The following is a 19,946-nucleotide window of genomic DNA, read 5'->3' on the forward strand; positions in this document are numbered from 1 at the left end:
AGCTAAAGTCAGCATTAACTTTTATTACAAATTTTAATATTAAGGGCCTTGGGAGGCGAAAACTGAACTATCCTGAACTATCTGGGATTCTGTTCCAGAAAGATCAACATCAAGGGATGTTCTTTTTCTAAGTTTTGTTTAAACAAATTATTAGTTAACTACTTGTTTATTTTAATTATACTTCAACTTTCCAGGATTCAGAGCACCTTTCCTAATTAACTAATAGATTTTTATAATATTTTGATACTGTTCCAGTATACAGTCCGCTTTAAAATAAGGAATAGATATTGTAAAATAATTAGTGTCTCTTATGGTTTTGCCCCAAATTTAAAGGTAATCCTTACAATTTCTATTCTACAAAAAAGGAAACAGTAACTCTGTAAGGTGACCAAGTTTTCTTTTCAGAGTAGACCTCTAATTGAAGTTTTTGAATGTCTTATAAAAAGATTTTCACCTGCTGACAGTTACAAGATGTGAGCTTTAAGGATTCTCAATATCAAATTGAAAATCCTAAAAAGAAATAAGATATTTAAGGCAACAGTTTATGTAAATTGAATATGGAAAAAGAAGCTTTTTTTAGTGAGGTAAAGAAATTGAAATAGAAAGCTTTATTCTATTTCTAAACATTTCTCTGGAATAGTTTTAATAGGTATAATTATTTTTTATCCCTTTTTATGTTGTTGGGATATTTTAAGAAAGGAAGTGAATACCTTATGTCTGGCATAGGCTTAAGGCATCCATTTTGATCCTTTCACTGGAGCTCAACTCTAGGTGAATCTATGGATTTTTTCATATAATTTTCATGACTGTAATATGCAAATGCGTACCTTCTGGAACATTTTCCTAATTAACCTGATCTAGTCCATAGTCCAGGTATTTCTTAGTATCTTACAACGCAATACTAACGGGTTAATGGATCCATCTCTAAGATTGAGAGATGAGGTCCAAAAAGGATTATTTGGATCCCTTAAGACTCTTAAACTTTATTTTTTAATCTACAAATTAAGTTTTCATGTCTTGTAATTAATAGTACTTTTAATAGTACTTAAGTTTGGGTCTTATTTTAACTATCAAAAAGGATTATTAACATGTATTTTAAACACTTCATCCTGTAGACAACACTGCCTCATAAATGCTGTAAATAAAAATAAAATAATGCCTCTTGAAGAGATTGGCATTTAGAATTGAAAGAGGTCTCATTCACTTTCAGGCAGCAAGTCTGAGGCCATCTATCCAAAGCAGGCATGGAGGTGATTGCTATTCAAGGTCTATTTGATGCATTATTTGAATTGGTGCCATCTATTCATAAGATTTTCTCGTCTATATGTGACACAAAATGTCCTTAGGTATGAGTGATTGAGGCATGGAAACAAATTGCAGGAAAAGCATGAAGACTGAAATAGTTGCCAAAAAGATTATCTCTGCCTTGCACCATTTTAGGTTTTATATATATTTATATATATTATAATTTTACCAAAGAGGAACAATTCATTATGCTTTCAGCCAGGTTAAAATGCATCTTGATTTTAAAAAAAAATCTATAAAATTATGGCACCATTTTAACCTGAGGACCAATGGAAAAGAATTGTACAAATTATTCATTTAATGGCGTGTTAAGCAGCAAAAGGTCATCCATGCTACACAAATAACTGTGGGAAGTTGTACTTGTTTTAGACAAACCAATAAAGCCATCTAGAGAAGTTAGATGGTAGAGATTACCATTTGGTTCTTTAGGGTTTCTTCCACTGATGTATTTCTGGCAGTACAACAGACACTACATTTGAGCAAATGTCATAAAAAAATTAAACAATCAGTTGGCCAATTAGATATAATAGGAGATCACTAAAATGACAATTAAGGTCACAGTTCTGGAGGATGTTTTGAGTCCTATCCATTGCTATAATAGGAGAGAAAAATATTTACTTTTTGCTCAGTAGGTTATAATTTCTTAATCCCCTCAATAAGACACCTATATAATGTATTGATATTGATGTATATTTTAAAAATAAAAATCCAAAAAATAGGATACCTATATCAAGCTTTTTTATTTAATTCTGTTCAATTGTGTTCGATTCTCAGAAACTGCCTGAATAAGTCCTTGCAGTTTTCTTGGCAAGGTTTTTCAGAAGTACTTTGGCATTGTCGCTTTTCTAGGACTGAGAAGAGTGACTGGCCCAGGGTCACCCAGCTGACTTTGTATCCATGGTGGGAGTAGAACACATAGTCTCCTGGTTTATATGGCTCTTATATTGAGCTTTAGGAGGCATAGGAATTGATTGATTGATTGACTGATTGATTTAATTTGATTTCTATACCGCCCTACTCCCGAAGGACTCAGGGCGGTGAACAGCCAACAATAAAATCCATTAATTTATGACTAATTTATAATTTAATTAATCAATTGGATAAAACATAAATTCTTTTTGATTAGTCGGGTTAAATTCTCCCAGAAAACTTCATCATTTTGAACTCTCTATACCAATCTTCTTAGTCTGTCCTTGATTAACTTTTTAAAGTAAGTATAGTAATACATATGAATGATATAAATTAATCTTTGTACATATTAAGCATTTAACACAGTATCTTACAAAATAGTTGATGCAAACTGTGCTTATGTAACATGATTCGTCAGCTGGGGCTTTGTGTTTTTCCGCACTAATCTTGCAGGAAAGCAAAGCTTATACCTGCATGAACAGTTCTGATAATCAAACTTGGGAAATATGTACCATATCACATGATGACTTTATAAAGTATGTACCATATCACATGATGACTTTAAAAAATATGAACCATATCACGATGACTTTATAAAATAACAGTACTTTCCCCAAAAAACAAGTGAATTTAGGATTAAGAGTTTAGTGCATGCAAGGACAGGCATAAAATAGTTATTTTAAACTTGGAAAGCTTATTTGTTTCCTGGACATTTAATCATTTAATGAAAGAGTTCCATTCTAGGCTATTTACGAAGGATATTAAATAAGAATCAGGCACAAACATAACAAAAAAAATATTAACAGAATGTACCAACTAGAGACAAAGGCTTTGTTGAAAGAGAAATAGAATAATTGGAATGTTCGTGGTGCATTCTTCCTACAATATAAGGACAACAGCCAATTTTTTCGTAAGGGACATACAAAACAAGACTTTTTCTCTGTAGCTTGCTCCATAATCTCCTCGACAAAGTCCCTCAAATTTGCAAAGCAATGTTGACATTGTGGCTGCACTTTAGAGGGAAGAGGATTCTGAACATTCTGCTGCTGCAAATAAATAACAGCATCTTGGGGGAAAGGGGAAGGGTCTCTAAAAAAAGTATAAATGCCAGCCTCAAAGTCTTGTGCCTATTTTAGACATATCTTGACATTTTTTTTATTCCCTCTGTGAACTCTACTGAATGGGTTTCTGTCTGAATGGAATAGTAATCCATTTCTTTGGTAATCCTTATATTAGATTGGCATGACAAACAAATATTATCACTCTATTTCAGATGTAGGTAAGGTAAAGGATCTAATTAAGTGTTTGTGGAAAGATACCTATGATGGTCTCTTGATGTCCTTTTCTAAATGGAAAAGCAATAATTAGCTATAATTATATATTACAAAGTTTAGAAGTTCTTAACCCCTTCCACTGACACAATTTTTTTGTCCCAACTAGTCTCTGAAAGAAGCTTTCTCATGCACTTTGCTATGTCAACATCCAAAAACAAATGACACAATAAATATGCAATCTGTGACAAATGTAATCTTGGCACATATCAAAACAAAGAATTGAGCTGTAAGAGCCTGTACTTTAAATAGTGTATGAATCTGTGTTCACATAAGTTTCAGTTTTCCACCAACTGAAAAATAGACAGGTTCCACAATTCATGTTTGATCTTAAACCTGACAGTACAGTTTAGTTCCAATATTTCCTTTTCCCCCTGAAAACAAAGTAAAAAGATCTGTGTACATATACAGAAGCACATAGTATTTGCAGGAATCTTTGCAGAATAATCTAGATGAATTCTCTCCACCACTTTAATACTAAATATTCGTATTTAATATAATAGAGTAGATCCCAAATAAGTTTTGTTCCACTCAAATCAGTGGCAAAATCAATTCTGATTTCATGAGGCATCACTGATTTGAGCATAAAATAATGTAGCCTGAATACAACTCATACAGTTTAATATCAAGAATACACCAAGATAAAAGAACAAAGTCAGCCCCCTGAGTTCACATGTCAGATCAATATCAAAGATGTTTAGTGACAACTGAAGCTGAACAAAAGAAGATAGATGGGACAATGTTATGTGAAACCAGAATAATGCACAGAGCTCTAAGTGATATTATAGGCAAAAGCGAATTGACAAACATTCATACAAATGCATAGAGCCAGTTTGATCTAGTGATTAAGGTGCCAGGCTAGAAACCAGGAGACTGTGAGTTCTAGTCCTGCCTTAAGCATAGTCTCTCTCTCTCTCTCTCTCTCTTTCTCTCTCAGCCCAACTCACCTCACAGGATTGTTGTTGTGGGGTAAATAGAAGGGAGCATTAGGTATGCTTGTACCTTATTTATAAAAACAATAAAGGTATTATAAAAATAAATTCATATGAACATATGCATTATCTATTGTAAGTATACCGTGCAAGCAAGCTTCCAAAAGTACAAGAAACTGTATATAAAATAGATACAAATCATACATGTGCACAATCTTCTAATGACAAACTAAAAAGGAATTGCTCTATCTTTATATCATATTGGGTATATCCCTGGGTGTCACCTTATTTTTTGGAAATGCCAGAGTTCTATATTCTCAAGAAATAAAATTGGTGCCTGGAGGACAGAATTTGTTCTGCAGCATAGATGGTTTCCCCCAAATATATTATATAATCCGTTTGTATTTCATAAAGTGCCACATTCTTCACTATTAAAAATGTTATTATGCAGTTTGGAAATTTAAAAATAGAGAAAAATAAATATTAAAGAAGCAGAAACAATCTGCATGTAGATTTTTTTATAAATTAACACTGAAACAAGTAACAAAACATGTCATTAGTAAAATGGGAAACTGAGCAAATCTGAAAAACACTGATGCCATTTCTAACGGCATTTCTGATGCCGTTTTGAAGAGAGTGGCTGGGATGGGTATGAGAAAGGAGAGGATATGCAGAATTACCTCAACCCTAGTCTTAAAAAGAAATCATTTCTTCTTGCCAGAAAATGTAAGACCTAAATAAGAGAATGAAGTATTCAACATAATCATGATGTTGAGAATTTAAGAATTATTTCAACAATACTTTTATTAAAATTATATAGTATGTTATATAATAGTACATCAATGCTTACAATGTTAAAATAAGGAAAAACAGTGTAAATGAAAGAGCAAAATGATTATACTAAAAATATCACTTACAGAGGTTACTTTCCTATAAATTTGAGCAGCATTCTGGCATTCTGAATATGGATATTCTGAGGTAGCCATTTCCAACATACACATTCCAAAAGCATATACATCCACTGATTCATCATAGTGTTCTTCATACATTTCTGGGGCCATAAATTCTGGAGTACCTGAACAGAATGAAAGGAATTGATCTTAGAAAACATATTTGTATATATAGAACATCAACTAGAGAAAAGAACATTTAAAGGACAACATTCTATGCATGAATATGAAACTCAAAAGAAACTTCTATATTTTAAATTGAAATTAGTAAAACAGATAGTTAGATGGAATTTTGGGTTGAACCCGAAGGTATCATTCTATATGCAGAAATGCTCAACTCACAGAAAGACAGTTTTCCACAATCTTGTGCCCCCCAGGCAATATTAATTCAAATAATACTTTGAATCCCAATAAACAACTAGACAAGAATTCAAGGTATTTTCAGGTCCTAGACAATTATTTTCTAATAATTTTCCACAATAACATAGGGATCTCCATGTTTTTTGAAAAAATATCTGGAATTTGACAAGTTCATCAAATATCCTGTGAAGTTGATTTCACTTAATACCTTGTTTGATCTAATATAATAATGCCAAAGTATTATATGTTATATACTTTTAATGTAAGTTTGAAAGTTAACAGCCTCTTGTCAACAGATGCCCTACTTCTATTTATGCTTCGTGGCAAATCCCTGAGCTATAGATTTCCATAAGAAAATTGGAAGTCAGAATTCAAGATGATATGAATGTAGACTTTGCCTTGGTAAAGAAAAGAGAGCAGTGCACTCCTAGGGGAAGTGGGGGGGAATATGATCTTGATCATGTGATACATGATCTTGAGAAAGAGGAACTCATGGGGGGGAATTAAAATAATTCCATCTTGATTTTATTTGATATAAGATAGTACTGCTTGCTAACTAAGTTTATTTATTTATACATTACATCTAATGTAAGCATAAACTTCTAAACAAAACTAAATTATAATTCATGTTCATATGTGTATAATAGTCAATACATCATACAATTACAGATTACGAAAAAATAACATTGTTGAAATTTTACTAATTTTGGAAGAATGTATGAGACAAGGATTTAGCATTGCCAGTGAAAACCAAATATGGGTTGATTGTTTTGTGAGTCTATACTATAATTCATCCGTTTTCAATAAGGAGAGGTGATGTAAATGATATATGGAGGTTTTTAAGAAGAGACGGGATAGCCATTTGTCTGAAATGGTACAGGGCCGTGATGGCTAACCTATGGCATGGGTGCCAGAGATGGCATGCTGCTCTATTCCAGGTTCCGGCACGCGCATGCACAGTGGCCAGCTGCTCTCTTCTGGGTTCTGGTGCTCCAGCGCTCCGGCACACGCACATGCGCACACTTCAGTTTCAGCACTTGGTGCCGAAAAGGTTAACCATCACTGGTATAGGGTTTCCTGCTTGAGCAGGGGGTTGGACTAGAAGACCTCCAAATTTTCTTCCAATTCTGTTATTATGTCATGTCATGTCATGCTTACCTATGACACTTTTGGCAAATGAAGTTCTCTTAAGAGTTGCCAGACCCAAATCTCCTATCTTCACAGATCCAGTTGGCCCAGTTATAAAAATATTGTCACATTTTAAATCTCTATGAATAATTGGTGGTGTTCGAGTGTGCAGAAAATGAAGACCTTTTAGGATTTGCCGACACCAGCTACGAAGAACTTTTGGTTTCATCACTTTAAATCTCTTCAAATAGCTAAAATAAAAACATGTGAGATGGAATAAAATTATTTTAGAGAAAAACAGATGCATTGAGATTCTACTTGTGGGCAATATCTGCCTTTCTGCAGCACAACAAGGTCCTGAAACATTCATGACACTTTCCAGGTCAGTTTGAGCATTTTGTAAGCAATCTACCTCTTGCAATTAGACTTATCTGATTCAGCCTTCAGCCAAGTACATTCAAATACATTCCTAATTTAAGAGGAGGACAGTTTGGAAAGTAAATTATAAATTCATTTAAAAACTAATATGCTAAAAGCTGTGAGTTATAATTCTATGGAGATCCTTGTTTATGCAAAACTCTACGTGTGCACTGATACTGTATGTATATCGGCATACAGATGATCAGCAATAATGCTTCAGATTTGAAACTTGAAGCAATTCCTCAAGAAGTGGAAAAAACATAGAGAAAAAAGTTTATTATGCCATTGGTAATATTAAATTCAGTAAGTTAATAAAACATGATGATTCAGATTAATAATTCAAGTATGTTAATTTGAATCAAGTGTTTTCCTTCTCATTGGTGGAAGATTATTTGATTATAGCTTAATAATGTTATCTATTTTGGGAAAGATTAACCAAGAAGTTCAAAATGACCCAAGTAAAACAAAGAAAGGAAGAGAAAATACAATCAGAACTGTGGGTAGTAACAGAAGAAAACAATAGAGAATATAACAGAAATGAAACTTAATTTTGAAATTAAATTGATTTAATTTGAAATACAGTCAGGAAAGCTATTATAAAGAAGGAAGGTAGATTTCCATTCTTAACAGGGTTAGGGGTGTAAGCAAGAACTTTGTCTATACAAAGTCTATACTTAACTAATTATCTATATCATGACATAACTAGTACTTACGTTTTCAGAGTTCCGGAGGTCATCAGTTCTGTTACCAGCACAATACACTTTTTCCCTTTTAAACACGACTCCCAAAAATCATAAAACCTAACAATATTTGGGTGCTGAAGACCTTTCAACATTTCCGCTTCTTCTTTAAATCTTTGCCGTTCCATTTTTGTCAGCTTTCGATCCTGCAGTTCAGAAAATATTTCTTGTCAGAAGACAGCCTGGGAATATGCCCTGCATTAAAAGGACTGCTGCACTTCAGCTCACATTTTTATGCCCTCTGGCCATAAAAATGAAGTCCATAATTTTTTTTCTCTTCCAAGGAGGATATTAAAATGTTGGTTTCAGGGGTACAGGAGAATTCAAATGAAAATAAAATGTATTTCCCTTGCAAGTGGAATTATCTTTGATAAAGTAGGATCTTTAGATCTAAGCCATAGCCATAACTTAGTATGGCAAATATTTTAGATAAATATCAAATACGATAACAAAATTCTAGGTTTATAAAAATCAAAGGGTTAAACAACAACTATCAAAACAGAATAATGATATCATTAAGAGTTTCATTATAGATACCAATTTTTTCTTTTTTGCATAGTTTTTTCACTATAGGTCTACAGATCATCCCTGTTGGTCTGTTGCAGTGTATTTTATTTGGGGGCTGCTCTTGAAGACAACCCAGAAGTTTTACTTGGTCCAGGATGCAGAGGCATGGGTAGTTAATGGGCACATGTCATAATGCGTATGTCCATGATGGTGAACCTATGGCACACATGCCACAGGTGGCACCCAGAACTCTCTCTGTGGGCATGCGAGCCGTTGCCCCAGTTCAGCTCTGCCACACATGCACCTCTCACCGGCCAGCTGGTTGTCAGGTCTCTGCCACGCATACACGGGGAGTGAGATGTGTGTGGGGGTCGCACGTGCATGTGGCGGGCTGTGGGGGCATGCATGCATGGAAGGGGCGCATGTGTGGGGTGTGTGCACACACTGCATTTTGGGGGTTCAGGCACGAGCGCGTGCATTTGCTCGCGTGCGGCACTTTGGGCATTCAGTCTGGAAAAGGTTAGCTATCACTGGCCTATGTAATACCATTACTACCTATCAGAAACCAGCAAGCTGCACTGGTTTCTAATAGGCTTCTGGATAAGTTTCAAGATGCTGTGTGTCACCTTTAAAACCTTACATGTTATGAGATCAGGTTACTTGAAGGACTGCTTTTTTCTGCCCACACAACTTGATCCAACAGAGAGGGCATCTCCAAGTTCCTTCTTTTGAATCTTGTCATCTTATGGGACCTAGGAAATGTGTCTTTTCTGTACTTACCCCTATTTTCTCTAATAACAACCCCCAACTCTGCCTCTCTCTGGGAAAGTCACTTATGATCCATGGATTCCTTGGTGCTCTCTGACTGGTTATTTGCTTGCACATATTTCATCCAATTAGGTAACATAATCAGTGTTAGTGAGTGTAGGATTTACATTGAGGAATAACTGTCAAAGTTGTGAGGCTCGGCATCACTGCTATGAGGATAAAGGTTTACTTCTGATCCCTATTAATGTGCTAGACTCTATGATTGATTCCTGCTTGGCTCAGAACGGACTGAAACTGATGTTTACAGGAGAATCGAGCGCAACTGGAAGAGATCTTTCCTGATTTTCCCCTCCTTTCCAGATGGGGAAATTCTTCCCTTGAAGAACCAGGTGCACAGTTTGGTGATTATGTTTGACCTATGTTGGCCATAAGCATTTAGATTTAACCTCTATTTGTTTATTGGGTACATAATTTCCTGGAGAAGACCAATTCAACTACTCTGATCCATGTGCTAGTTACCAGCTACTTTTATTTTGCAATATTCTGTATATATGATGCCTTTCAAAAATTGTAGTAGTTCCAAAATGTGGTAACTAAACTCTTCTTGGCATGTCTCCACTGAGAAATGCTCTGTCTGTGTTAACTTTTTTTTTTTACAGCTAAGTCCTTAAAAAGATTGAGTCTACATTTCTTCTTCCATAAGAAGTAGCACAAAAGCTAAAATGCATTTTAGCCCATTGTAAGTGCTTCTCTAAAGGGAAGCTTGTTTTGAACTGACAAAGGTTGGGACCTTTTTAGTTGGTGACTATATTATAATGGAAGCCCTTCCCTAAATATCCGCTTTGCCTGACAATTTAAAAAAAACAAAAAACCCAGAAAATGTATTTTCAATTGTTTGCTTTCTGGCCCTTTTTAATGTTGTTGTCAAATTCCAGTGTGCGCTTCAAATGCAAACTCAATGTCAGATTATTGTTTTGTGTTACATGGTTAGAATGTTTTATGGTTTTAAGGTATTAGATATATGTTCTAAGGGACAGTATAATTAAATATTTGATGTTATAAATCTCTGTGGGCTTGCTTGGCTGAGAGCACTGTAATGATAAAAGATAAATACATCTATTTAAAACCTATACACAACTTTTATTTATTTATTTAATTTATATGCTGCCCATCACACCATCCAAAGTGTCAGGTTAACTGAAGGATCACCCTCTGGAATCTGTCCATGTGTTGAAATCCTTTTGGAAGCCTTACTGTTGCTGAAGTAGCTGTGGAATTCTCTCACAAGTGACCACCATCTACAAATATCCCTTGATTTAGGACCATGATTGAGCCTGAAATTTTTGCTTTTAAGCAAGGCAACAGTGTTTTGTCTCATTTTACAATCTCTTAACCACAATTGTTGCAAATCACTGCAGTTGTTAAGTGGATAATGGGGTCATTAAATGAATCTAGCTTGTCAGAAGCCAGCTGGGAAGGTTACAAATGGCGATCATATGAACTTAGAACAGTGCAACTGTTGTAATACATGCCAGATGACAAGTGCCCAAGTTTTGATCACAGGACCATGGGGATGCTGCAAAGGTCATTAAGTATGAAAACTGGCCAAAAGTCTCCTTTTTCAATGTGAGTTGTAATTTCAAACAGCCATTAAATAAATGATTGCAAGTTGAGGACTACATGTATTGTGGTAGTCAACTGTGTGATTTTAATTCTCAGGTTGTTTTTTGTTGTTGTACACTGCCCTGAGGAACATTTTTTGAATTGACTTGGGAAGATGAACACTTGAAATGTTTCTAAGAAATGTATGATATAAATAAAAATATCTCAATTGTGGTTTCAATTGTATGATTTTAATTCTCAGGTTGTTTTTTGTTGCTGTACACTGCCCTGAGGAACATTTTTTGAATTGGCTTAGGAAGATGAACACTTGAAATGTTTCTAAGAAATGTATGATATAAATAAAAATATCTCAATTGTGGTGTCAATTGTGTGATTTTAATTCTCAGGTTGTTTTTTGCTGTTGTACACTGCCTGAAGAACATTTTTTGAATTGACTTGGGAAGACGAACACTTGAAATGTTTCTAAGAAATGTATGATATAAAAATATCTCAAAGTACTCTTAGATAAGATTTTTTTTTCCCTTTTCATTCACCAACATAAAAAGCATACGTGTATATATCAATTCTGGCTCAGCGCCCTTGGCTAAGGTTCATATTAAGGGTACACAAACACTCCAAGGGTGAATATGACACTAAAAGGTTGGCCAAAATACATCACATACTTGAGAGGCTTAAGAGTTTAACTTCTATGTAACATAAAACAGCTCCACCTAGTTGTGGTTAATACCCGAGAGATACACTACAAAGAGCAAGCCAAAATAACCACAAAGAATAAGGCAGCATGACCACAAGCTATAACCTTTGCTACTTCAACGGATGTTCATAAATCATGCAGCCACATGAAGCAAATGCTTGAAAAGATGGGTCCTATGGTACATCAAGTGGCTGTATTTTATATATGTAGCCCAAAGACTTTAATGCTGCCACCCGGGGTTAAGAAAGTTATAATGAACAATGTTGAACATATAAACCAATGACTGGAGAAATTAAGATGTTTGTAAATTATTTCATCCATTGTGTTTCAATGGAAATCTTTCAAGATAAATATTGAATAAGGCACTGAACAAAATAAGGCAGCAGTATCAAGAACCAGGACAGCATCCCCAACATGGGTTCTTCAAAATATTTTATACCTGCACTCCCATTCTCTATGACAAATTGCTGACTATCGTTGAGTTTTGATTCAGAATATCTGGTGGAATCAGTTTGGAGAACAGCCTATGTCATTTGCCCAAAGTGCCTTCAATATAGAACCTTCTGACAATTGAGTCTTGTCCAAGTGGAATCTGCTCAGCCCATATGCATATATGGAAAAAGTCTTGTGTTCCTCTCCCTAGGTCAAATCAGGAAAATGTAGACCTGAAGCCAGTCCTTCTCTGTAGTGGCCCATCTACTTTAGCTCTCTCCAATGGGAGATCTATGCCTTGCACTGTTTTTACTGGTATTTAGCAAAACAATGAAATCTGTGTTTTTTAACTGGGCATTGTGTAGATGACTTCTATGATTTTCATTGACTTTTATGGATGGGCAGGCATGATTTTATTATCATATTTGTTGTTGAATTTTGGTTTTGAAATGGCTGGTTTCCAGATTTTTTCTCCTATTTCTATGAGCTTTATATTATAAGTGGCTGCTACCAGGTAAGACAGGGAGTGAAGGAGTGTGTGGGAGGCACCATGCATGTCAGAGAGGGTATTTGAGGGTGCGAGGGGCTGCACAAGACACATTGTCTGGGTCAGGAAAGATGCAGAGAGCATGAGGGTTACATAGGGGCAAGAGGTGTGGATTGTGGAGGGTGCATGGAAAGTGGGTGCATGAGCATGTGAAGGATTGTGGCAAAAGTGCAGAGTGTTACACGAGAGGCGCTGTGAGAGTCGGGAAGGGTGCATGGGTGTGTGCAAGAGGTGTGACATGGGTGGGGAGGCTGCACTGTGATGCGATGCATATAGCAGGAGTGGTATTAAACAGTATGAGAGTAGTATGGTGAGAGCCAGGGAAAATGCACACGAGTGAGTGGTAGCAATAGATCATGGGTTATCTAGATACTGCTACAACCTTCATATCTGTTTATCTGTTTGTAACCTTCAATTACCCCTCCCCCCCAAATTTTGGAATCAAGATACACCTCCAATCCATGGATTTAAAAATTTTAAGTTCAAAATTCAGTACTCATTACTCTTATGCAATTTAATTTTCAAAGATCTTCACACTAGTTGTATTCACAAAGTTGTGGCTGCTGCAGCACTGCCACAGTCATGCAATCATGTTTTCTGGTGTTCCCTGCCACAAGCAAAGTCAATGCAAAAGTCAGCAGTACATTGGAAGTTGCTCCTGCTCCCACTGCTTTTTTGTTAAGTTATTCTGTTTCTCTGTTTAGGTAAGGAAATCCTCTGAGAGGATGACCCAACAGATCACGAGTTATCTAATATACTACTAAATTTCTCGTTGTCTTTATCTGTGTGTCTATTTGTACCCTCAGGTTAGCCCAAATGCTGCATTATACCACAACAATTTTTGAATCAAAGTAACTCAAATCCACTAACTTAGAAGAATGCGTACAGAATCCAGGATCAATTACACCTGTGTAATTGAAATTCTATGATAGTAAGAACCATTTTATTTGCACAGTTGTGGTTGTTGCAAAGTCCCTGTGATTACATGACCATGATTTTTTGGCCCTCCGTCAGGTTCTTACAAGCAAAGTAAATGGGGAAAGTGGCAGAAAGTTGGAAGTTGCTCCCACTCCCACTGCTTTTTTGCCCCTCTATGGGCATCTGTTTAAGTAAATATTGACTTATTATTAAAGTTCCTTTGCCACTACAATTATTTTCCTATTTATGATATATATTCTCCTTAGATGATCACAGGTCAACCCAGCATTGGGGTAAAAAAAAAAAACCATGGTCTGCTAAAATTTAATGTTCATACTGGCCACAGCAGACTGTACTACCTTTCTCTCAAAGGATGTCCCAATGGGCCATAGGATTCTTTAGTTTTTCTCTAAAGGTAGTCCTCAACTTAAGACCATTCATTTAGGAACCATTCAAAATTACAACAGCACTGACAAAAGTGACTTATGATCACACTTATGAATGGCAACATCCCCCCCAGTCACAGGATCATAACTTGGGTACCTGACAATAGGAATGTATTGCAGCATCCTGGGGTTTCATGATTACTCTTTGGAACCTTCTCAGCCAGCTTCTGACAGACAAAGGGGGTCGGAAATGGAAATCTCATGTTTTGCTTAATGACCCCAGAAAAAAAGATCGTCACATGATGACTCACTTAATGATCAAACCATTTAACAACCAATTTCCCAGTCCCTATTGTGGTTGTAAATCGAGGACTATATGTATGCCTTCACAATTACATCATCCATTCAAATACACTGAATGTCACCCAGAATAGGATTATAGGATTTGTGGAGTAATCTTTCCAATCAGCTGATAGAAGTCAGACTGAGAGGTAAATCCATTTATAAATCATACTGAAGCAGTTGCATGCACTTGCTAATTTAATGGACAGAAGATAATAGCCCCATCAAGGTCACACAATTCATCCATTTTTATGTTTTAAAAATGCCAGCCCAAACTTCCAATTTGTCCACTGCAACTATATACCTCAACATCAGCAACTATTTGCACAATTGGGATAAGCACAAAAACCAGTCAACTCCTTTTTCTAGATATCACATCATTCTTTCCTGAGGGAAACAGATTCAAGTTTCATTATTTTGGGGTGGGGGGAATAAATGGGTTCTAAATTGCAAATAATTCACTTGCTGAGATTCTTGTAATCTATCTCTCAGAAATCTGTTTAAGAAAGATTTTTGAAGAATTAGTTTGGACTGAATGAATTGCCAAGAACCTGACATATATCTTTATCAGCTTGTGTGTGGATTTGCTTTACATGAGGTTATCCTTTAAGGTGATTTGGAAGTTCCAGCTGGTATAAAATGCAGCCACCCAACTGCTAATTGAATAACCTCAGTATTGGCTGCTGAAGAGCTTTTGGGTTCAATTCAAGGAGCTACTTATTGCCTGCAAAGTCCCTCATGTCTTTGAGCCTCAATAGCTTCATTATTTCCTGCTCAAGGCAGAATCTGTTCACCCAAGACAGCCTGCCAAGAGAAGGTGCCGTGGATTTGCCCTCTAAGATGTCAAAGGACCCAGGTCTGCAAGCAAGCCTTCATGGTCACAGCCCCCTAGATTTTAAAAAGCTTGTATCCCTCCACTTAGATTGCACTCTTCTTTATATCATTTTGTAAAAGCAGTGCTTTTCCAGAAAATTCTCATTAAAGCAAAATGATAGCACTGTCATCAGTGAATTAGTAAATAATCAAGAATGCTGTTGTAGTTGTCTGTATGGATTGATGGGTTTATTTTCTTTAGTCTTATGATATGATTCATTCAATGAAGCGTCATACAAATATGGCCAAAAAATATAGTGAAGGAATTTTATACTCTAAGGCAGTCTAGTATTTTTAAGATCCAATGCAACACCCAGCTCTTCCAGGGCTTAAAAAGTACTACTTCTGCTAACTGTAATTTACTAAATGCCAGAAAAATTAACCTTTCTTTTCACCATTTAGAGTCTCTTCACTGCATAGCTTTAATGCACTCAGCTGTTCTAAAAAGAGGAGAAAAACTTCTATGATGTCCCTTGATATAAAAACAAATGTTACATAAACAGCTGCGTTTTTTCATTCTCCTTATAAGGCAGCCTCAGTTTTTAGCTCTTTTTTAGCTTGAGCTTTATCTTTACTGGGTCATGGAATCTTGGCACTGGGAGAGACACCATATAATTTCTACCGAAATAAATGAAAGCTTTTTGTACCTCAGCCAGCCAGCCAGCAGGTTTAGAATAAACACTAAACTTCCAACACTTCCTAATGTTGCATAAGGATAATTAATCAAAAGTACATGATCAGAATATATGTAGCAAAAATAGCAATAGCACTTAAGACTTATATACCGCTTCACAGTGCTTTACGGCCCTCTCCAAGCTGTTTTACAGAGTCAGAATATTGCCCCCCAACAATCTGGGTCCTCATTTTACCCACCTCAGAAGGATGGATGGCTGAGTCAACCTTGAGCCTGGTGAGATTTGACCTGCCAAACTGCTGGCAGCTGGTGATCAGCAGAAGTAGCCTGCAGTCTGTAGCCTGCAGTACTGCACTCCAACCACTGCACCACCGCAGCTCTGGGGTTCAGATCAACAAGAAATTTACCTAATTTTGGATCTCTAACTCAAGCAGTATAGGACTATAGGTGAAACTGTCAATGTATTACCCCAGTATTTGGAGGCCCAGTATGAGGAAGAAGAGTCTTCTGCTCAATCCCAACAACATAGAATGGCTGTAGCTTTTTGGACCCCTGGGTTGGTGATGATACTAAATAAAGTGGATAAAGTATTTAAAAGCCATATATTTAGAGACTCCTTGATGAGAGTTTGAAAGAAGCACCGACACAAATGGGATTATAAAATACCGCTATGGCTGGATCTTGGTCATATTATTTGGAATACAAATATAATGTCACTTGGGGGGGGGGTTATACAAAGAGGTTCTTTTTACAGATGCGGGCAGATGGCAGTTGAAGACATTAGAGACACTGTTGGACGAAGGGATTAACTTAACTTGGTTACAGTACAATCAACTTCAACTGAGATGGAAAGAGAACCAAAAAACTGGTATTATGTTGCATGAGGAAGAATTGGTTAGACATATAAAAGAGAAAGGTCCAATGCATATTAAAAGGCTTTATAATGTTTTGTTAGAAAGGGATTCAGAAACTGAATTGGTTAAAGATTGTATGATTAAGTGGGCACAAAATTTTGCAGAACCAGTGATGTTGGAAACATGGGAAAAAATTTGGGTTCAGAACGTTAAATTTACACAGTCACAGAATTTGAGGGAAAATTTCTATAAAATGTTTTATAGATGGCATTTTGATCCTAAGGAATTGTCATGCATGTACCCTAATGTTCAGCCAAAATGTTGGAGATGTGATTGTTTAGATGCTACATATTATCATGTCTGGTGGACTTGTAAGAAAGTTAAGGCTTTTTGGATAAAAATTTGGTGGGTTATGCAGAATGTTTTGAAGAAAAAAATTCAATTTTCTCCACAATTGTTTTTACTGGGTATAGTTAAAGGTTTTACACTGGGTGAAACAAAGTTGATATTGTATATGATAACAGCAGCGAGATTATTGATAGGTAAATACTGGAAAAATGAAGCTTTGCCCACTATCGAGGAATGGACTTTGAAGATGGCCAGTTTTGCAGAGATGGCAAAGATTTCAGCATACCTAAAAGATTGTTCACAAGAGACTTATGAATGGGAATGGAAAAAGTGGATAGATTATGTGCAGAACAAATATCAAACCAGGAAGTATCAAATAGCTTTTAATTGAAAATATTATATTAAGATAGAAATATTTTAACTTTGTGAAGATGAAAAATTATATGGGGGATGGAGGGGTTCAAGTTTTATATAAAGGGTTTTTTTTTTGATGTGAGTATATTCTGTGGAAGTCCGGGGGGGGAGGGGAGGATTAGTGGGGGTTAGGGAGAGTGAGGTCGGGGAGTTTGGGGCGGGTTGAGGGGGGGGGAAATGGGGTGAAAATGTAATTGTAAAACTTTTGCAATAAAAAAAAAAGACTGGTACAAAACTTCTGGATTGCAGCTATAGCTCAAAGAGCAGATAGCAGCTGTGGCCAGAGAGGTCTTTGCATAGGTTCATCCTCTATGCCAGTTTCATGATCAGGAGGACCTTTAAATAGTCACTCTTGCCCTGGCACCTCACAATTGGATGATAGCAATAAGGCTCTACATGAGGCTGCCCTTTAAGACCACTTGGAAGCTGCAGCTGGTTCAAAATTCAGAAGAGAGAAAAGTAATGGGCACTTCTTGATGTGCTCATGTATCACTACCAGCCAAGCTTCTGTGTTTGCCAGTTGGCTTCTGAGTGCTGGTTATTAGCTATGAAGCCTGTATGGCATAAAGCATGAATCACTAAGAGGTTGCTTGTCTCCAACTGTTTTTGCCCACCCAGTACATTCCAGCAGAGTAGGTACACTCCAAATCCTCTTCATTAAACACTGCCAACTTGTAGAACCTAGGAAACATGCCTTCAATGTTGCAGCCCCAACCTGCTGGAAGAGCAACCCTAGAGACAAGGGTAAGGATTTGAAAATTTTCAAGAACTTTGAAAATTTGGCTTTGGTCCCAGGTTTGGGGCTGATGTTTACTATTCGTTCAATGGCCCATTTTTTTTTTGTTGTTGTTAGTTTTTCTGCCTGTTAGATTGTTTTATTTTGGTCTGTTTGTTTGATTCAATGTTTTTAGCTGTTTTTATGTTTTCCCTAGTTTTGTGCCCTGCCCAGAGTCCCCTGGACCTGGGCAGCCAATAAATTTAAAATAGTAATAAATAATAGGTGTAACATAAATAATTCTTAGATTCTTGCTTAGGAGTTGAATTATTAAGCTTTCACCGGTCTTAAATTATAAATCTAAAACTGCAGATACTCATCATCATTATTATAGACTCAAATTTGCACACTACAAGCTGGGAGGATGGGCGGATTGCTAATATATCAGAAAGGAAGCTTAAAGTGAAGAAAGAACTTGATAAAATTAAACATTGGGCTTTTATCTAACAGAATGCAGAAAAAAAGAGGATGGATATAAGGTAGGTGGGACATGGCGGAGTGGTAGTACATGTAGTTTTTGACTTACAACTATTCGTTTAGTGACAATTCAATTCAAAATTAAAATGGCACTGGAAAAAAAGTGACTTATGACCAATTTCACATGACTGTTGCAGCAAACTCATGGTCAGGTGATAAAAGTTACTTGGCAACTGGCATGTATTTATGTCCTGGACTCATGTGATTGCCTTTTGCAACCTTCTGATACACAAAGTCAATAGGGAAGCCACATTCACTTAACAACTATGTTTTATTTTTTTATTTTTATTTTTTATTTGATTTATATGCCGCCCTTCTCCGGAGACTCAGGGCAGCTTACAATGCGCTAAGCAATAGCCTTCATCCTTTTGTACATTTATACAAAGTCAGCTTATTGCCCCCACAACTGGGTCCTCAGTTTACCTACCTTAGAAAGGATGGAAGGCTGAGTCAACCTTGAGCCTTGGCGAGATTCGAACCTGCAGTAATTGCAGGCATCTGGTCTTAATAACCAGCTTAATAACAGGGTGCCTTAGACCACTGTACTACCAAGGCTCAGTTGTTACTGACTTAACAACTGCAGTGATTCACTTAACAACTATGGCAAGAAAGGTCATAAAGTGGGTTAAAATGCACTTAACAACTGTCTTGCTAAGCAACAGACATTTTGGGATTACCAATGGAAATTCTGGAACTATCTGTACTTGTCAAGAACTATCTGTACTTGTAAGAAGGATCTTAGGATCCTCTATGCTATACTAGTCAGACCACATCTGGATATTGTGTCAAGTTCAAGAGCATAAGAATATTATTGAAGAACCAGGAAAAGTGCAAAGAACAGAGTAAAGATTAAGAGGGTTTGGAGATAAATACTATAAGAATAGTCAAAGGAATTGACTTTGTATATCCTAAAGAAAAGAAGACTAAAGGGAGATATAATAGCTGTCTTCAAATATATGAAGGGCTGCCACAGAGAACAGTGTTTATATTCCATAGCTTCCAGAGTAAGACAAGATGGAGATCCACACACAAAAGAAATTTCTTAATCAAAAGAGCTATTAATCCATGGAACAGCCCGCCTCCTGGAATTGTGGGGGCTTCATCACTGGAGGTTTTCAAGCAAAGGTCAGATGACCATTTGTTTGTGATGGTCAGAGAATTCCTGCCCTGGGTAGGGACTAGAAGACCTCCAAGATTCCTTCTTACCCAATAATTTAAGGTACATTAGTGTAATGCAGCCCTAAAGCAGCCCTTCTGAACAGTCCCAGTGGTTCCTATG

At 36.4% G+C, this 19,946-nt stretch overlaps 1 protein-coding gene across 15 annotated transcripts in view; it reads right to left on the minus strand.

Annotated features, from left to right (window-relative positions):
- WNK2 (WNK lysine deficient protein kinase 2) overlaps positions 1–19,946 on the minus strand; it is a 114,852-nt gene that overhangs the window by 71,510 nt on the left and 23,396 nt on the right. For 14 of the 15 annotated variants that reach the window (XM_087887825.1, XM_087887824.1, XM_087887823.1 and 11 more), the window contains 3 exons: positions 8,049–8,221; positions 6,946–7,166; positions 5,395–5,552 (listed from right to left, as the gene is read on the minus strand). In XM_087887825.1, coding sequence (XP_087743951.1) covers positions 5,395–5,552; positions 6,946–7,166; positions 8,049–8,221 — 552 coding nt within the window. Of the gene's footprint in view, positions 1–5,394; positions 5,553–6,945; positions 7,167–8,048; positions 8,222–9,222; positions 9,312–19,946 lie in introns of those variants that run through there. The other variant, XM_087887830.1, reaches the window with a different exon arrangement.

This window comes from Pantherophis guttatus, chromosome 2 (genome assembly GCF_059756535.1).
Source record: "Pantherophis guttatus breed Tessera chromosome 2, ASM5975653v1, whole genome shotgun sequence".
NCBI lineage: Eukaryota > Metazoa > Chordata > Lepidosauria > Squamata > Colubridae > Pantherophis > Pantherophis guttatus.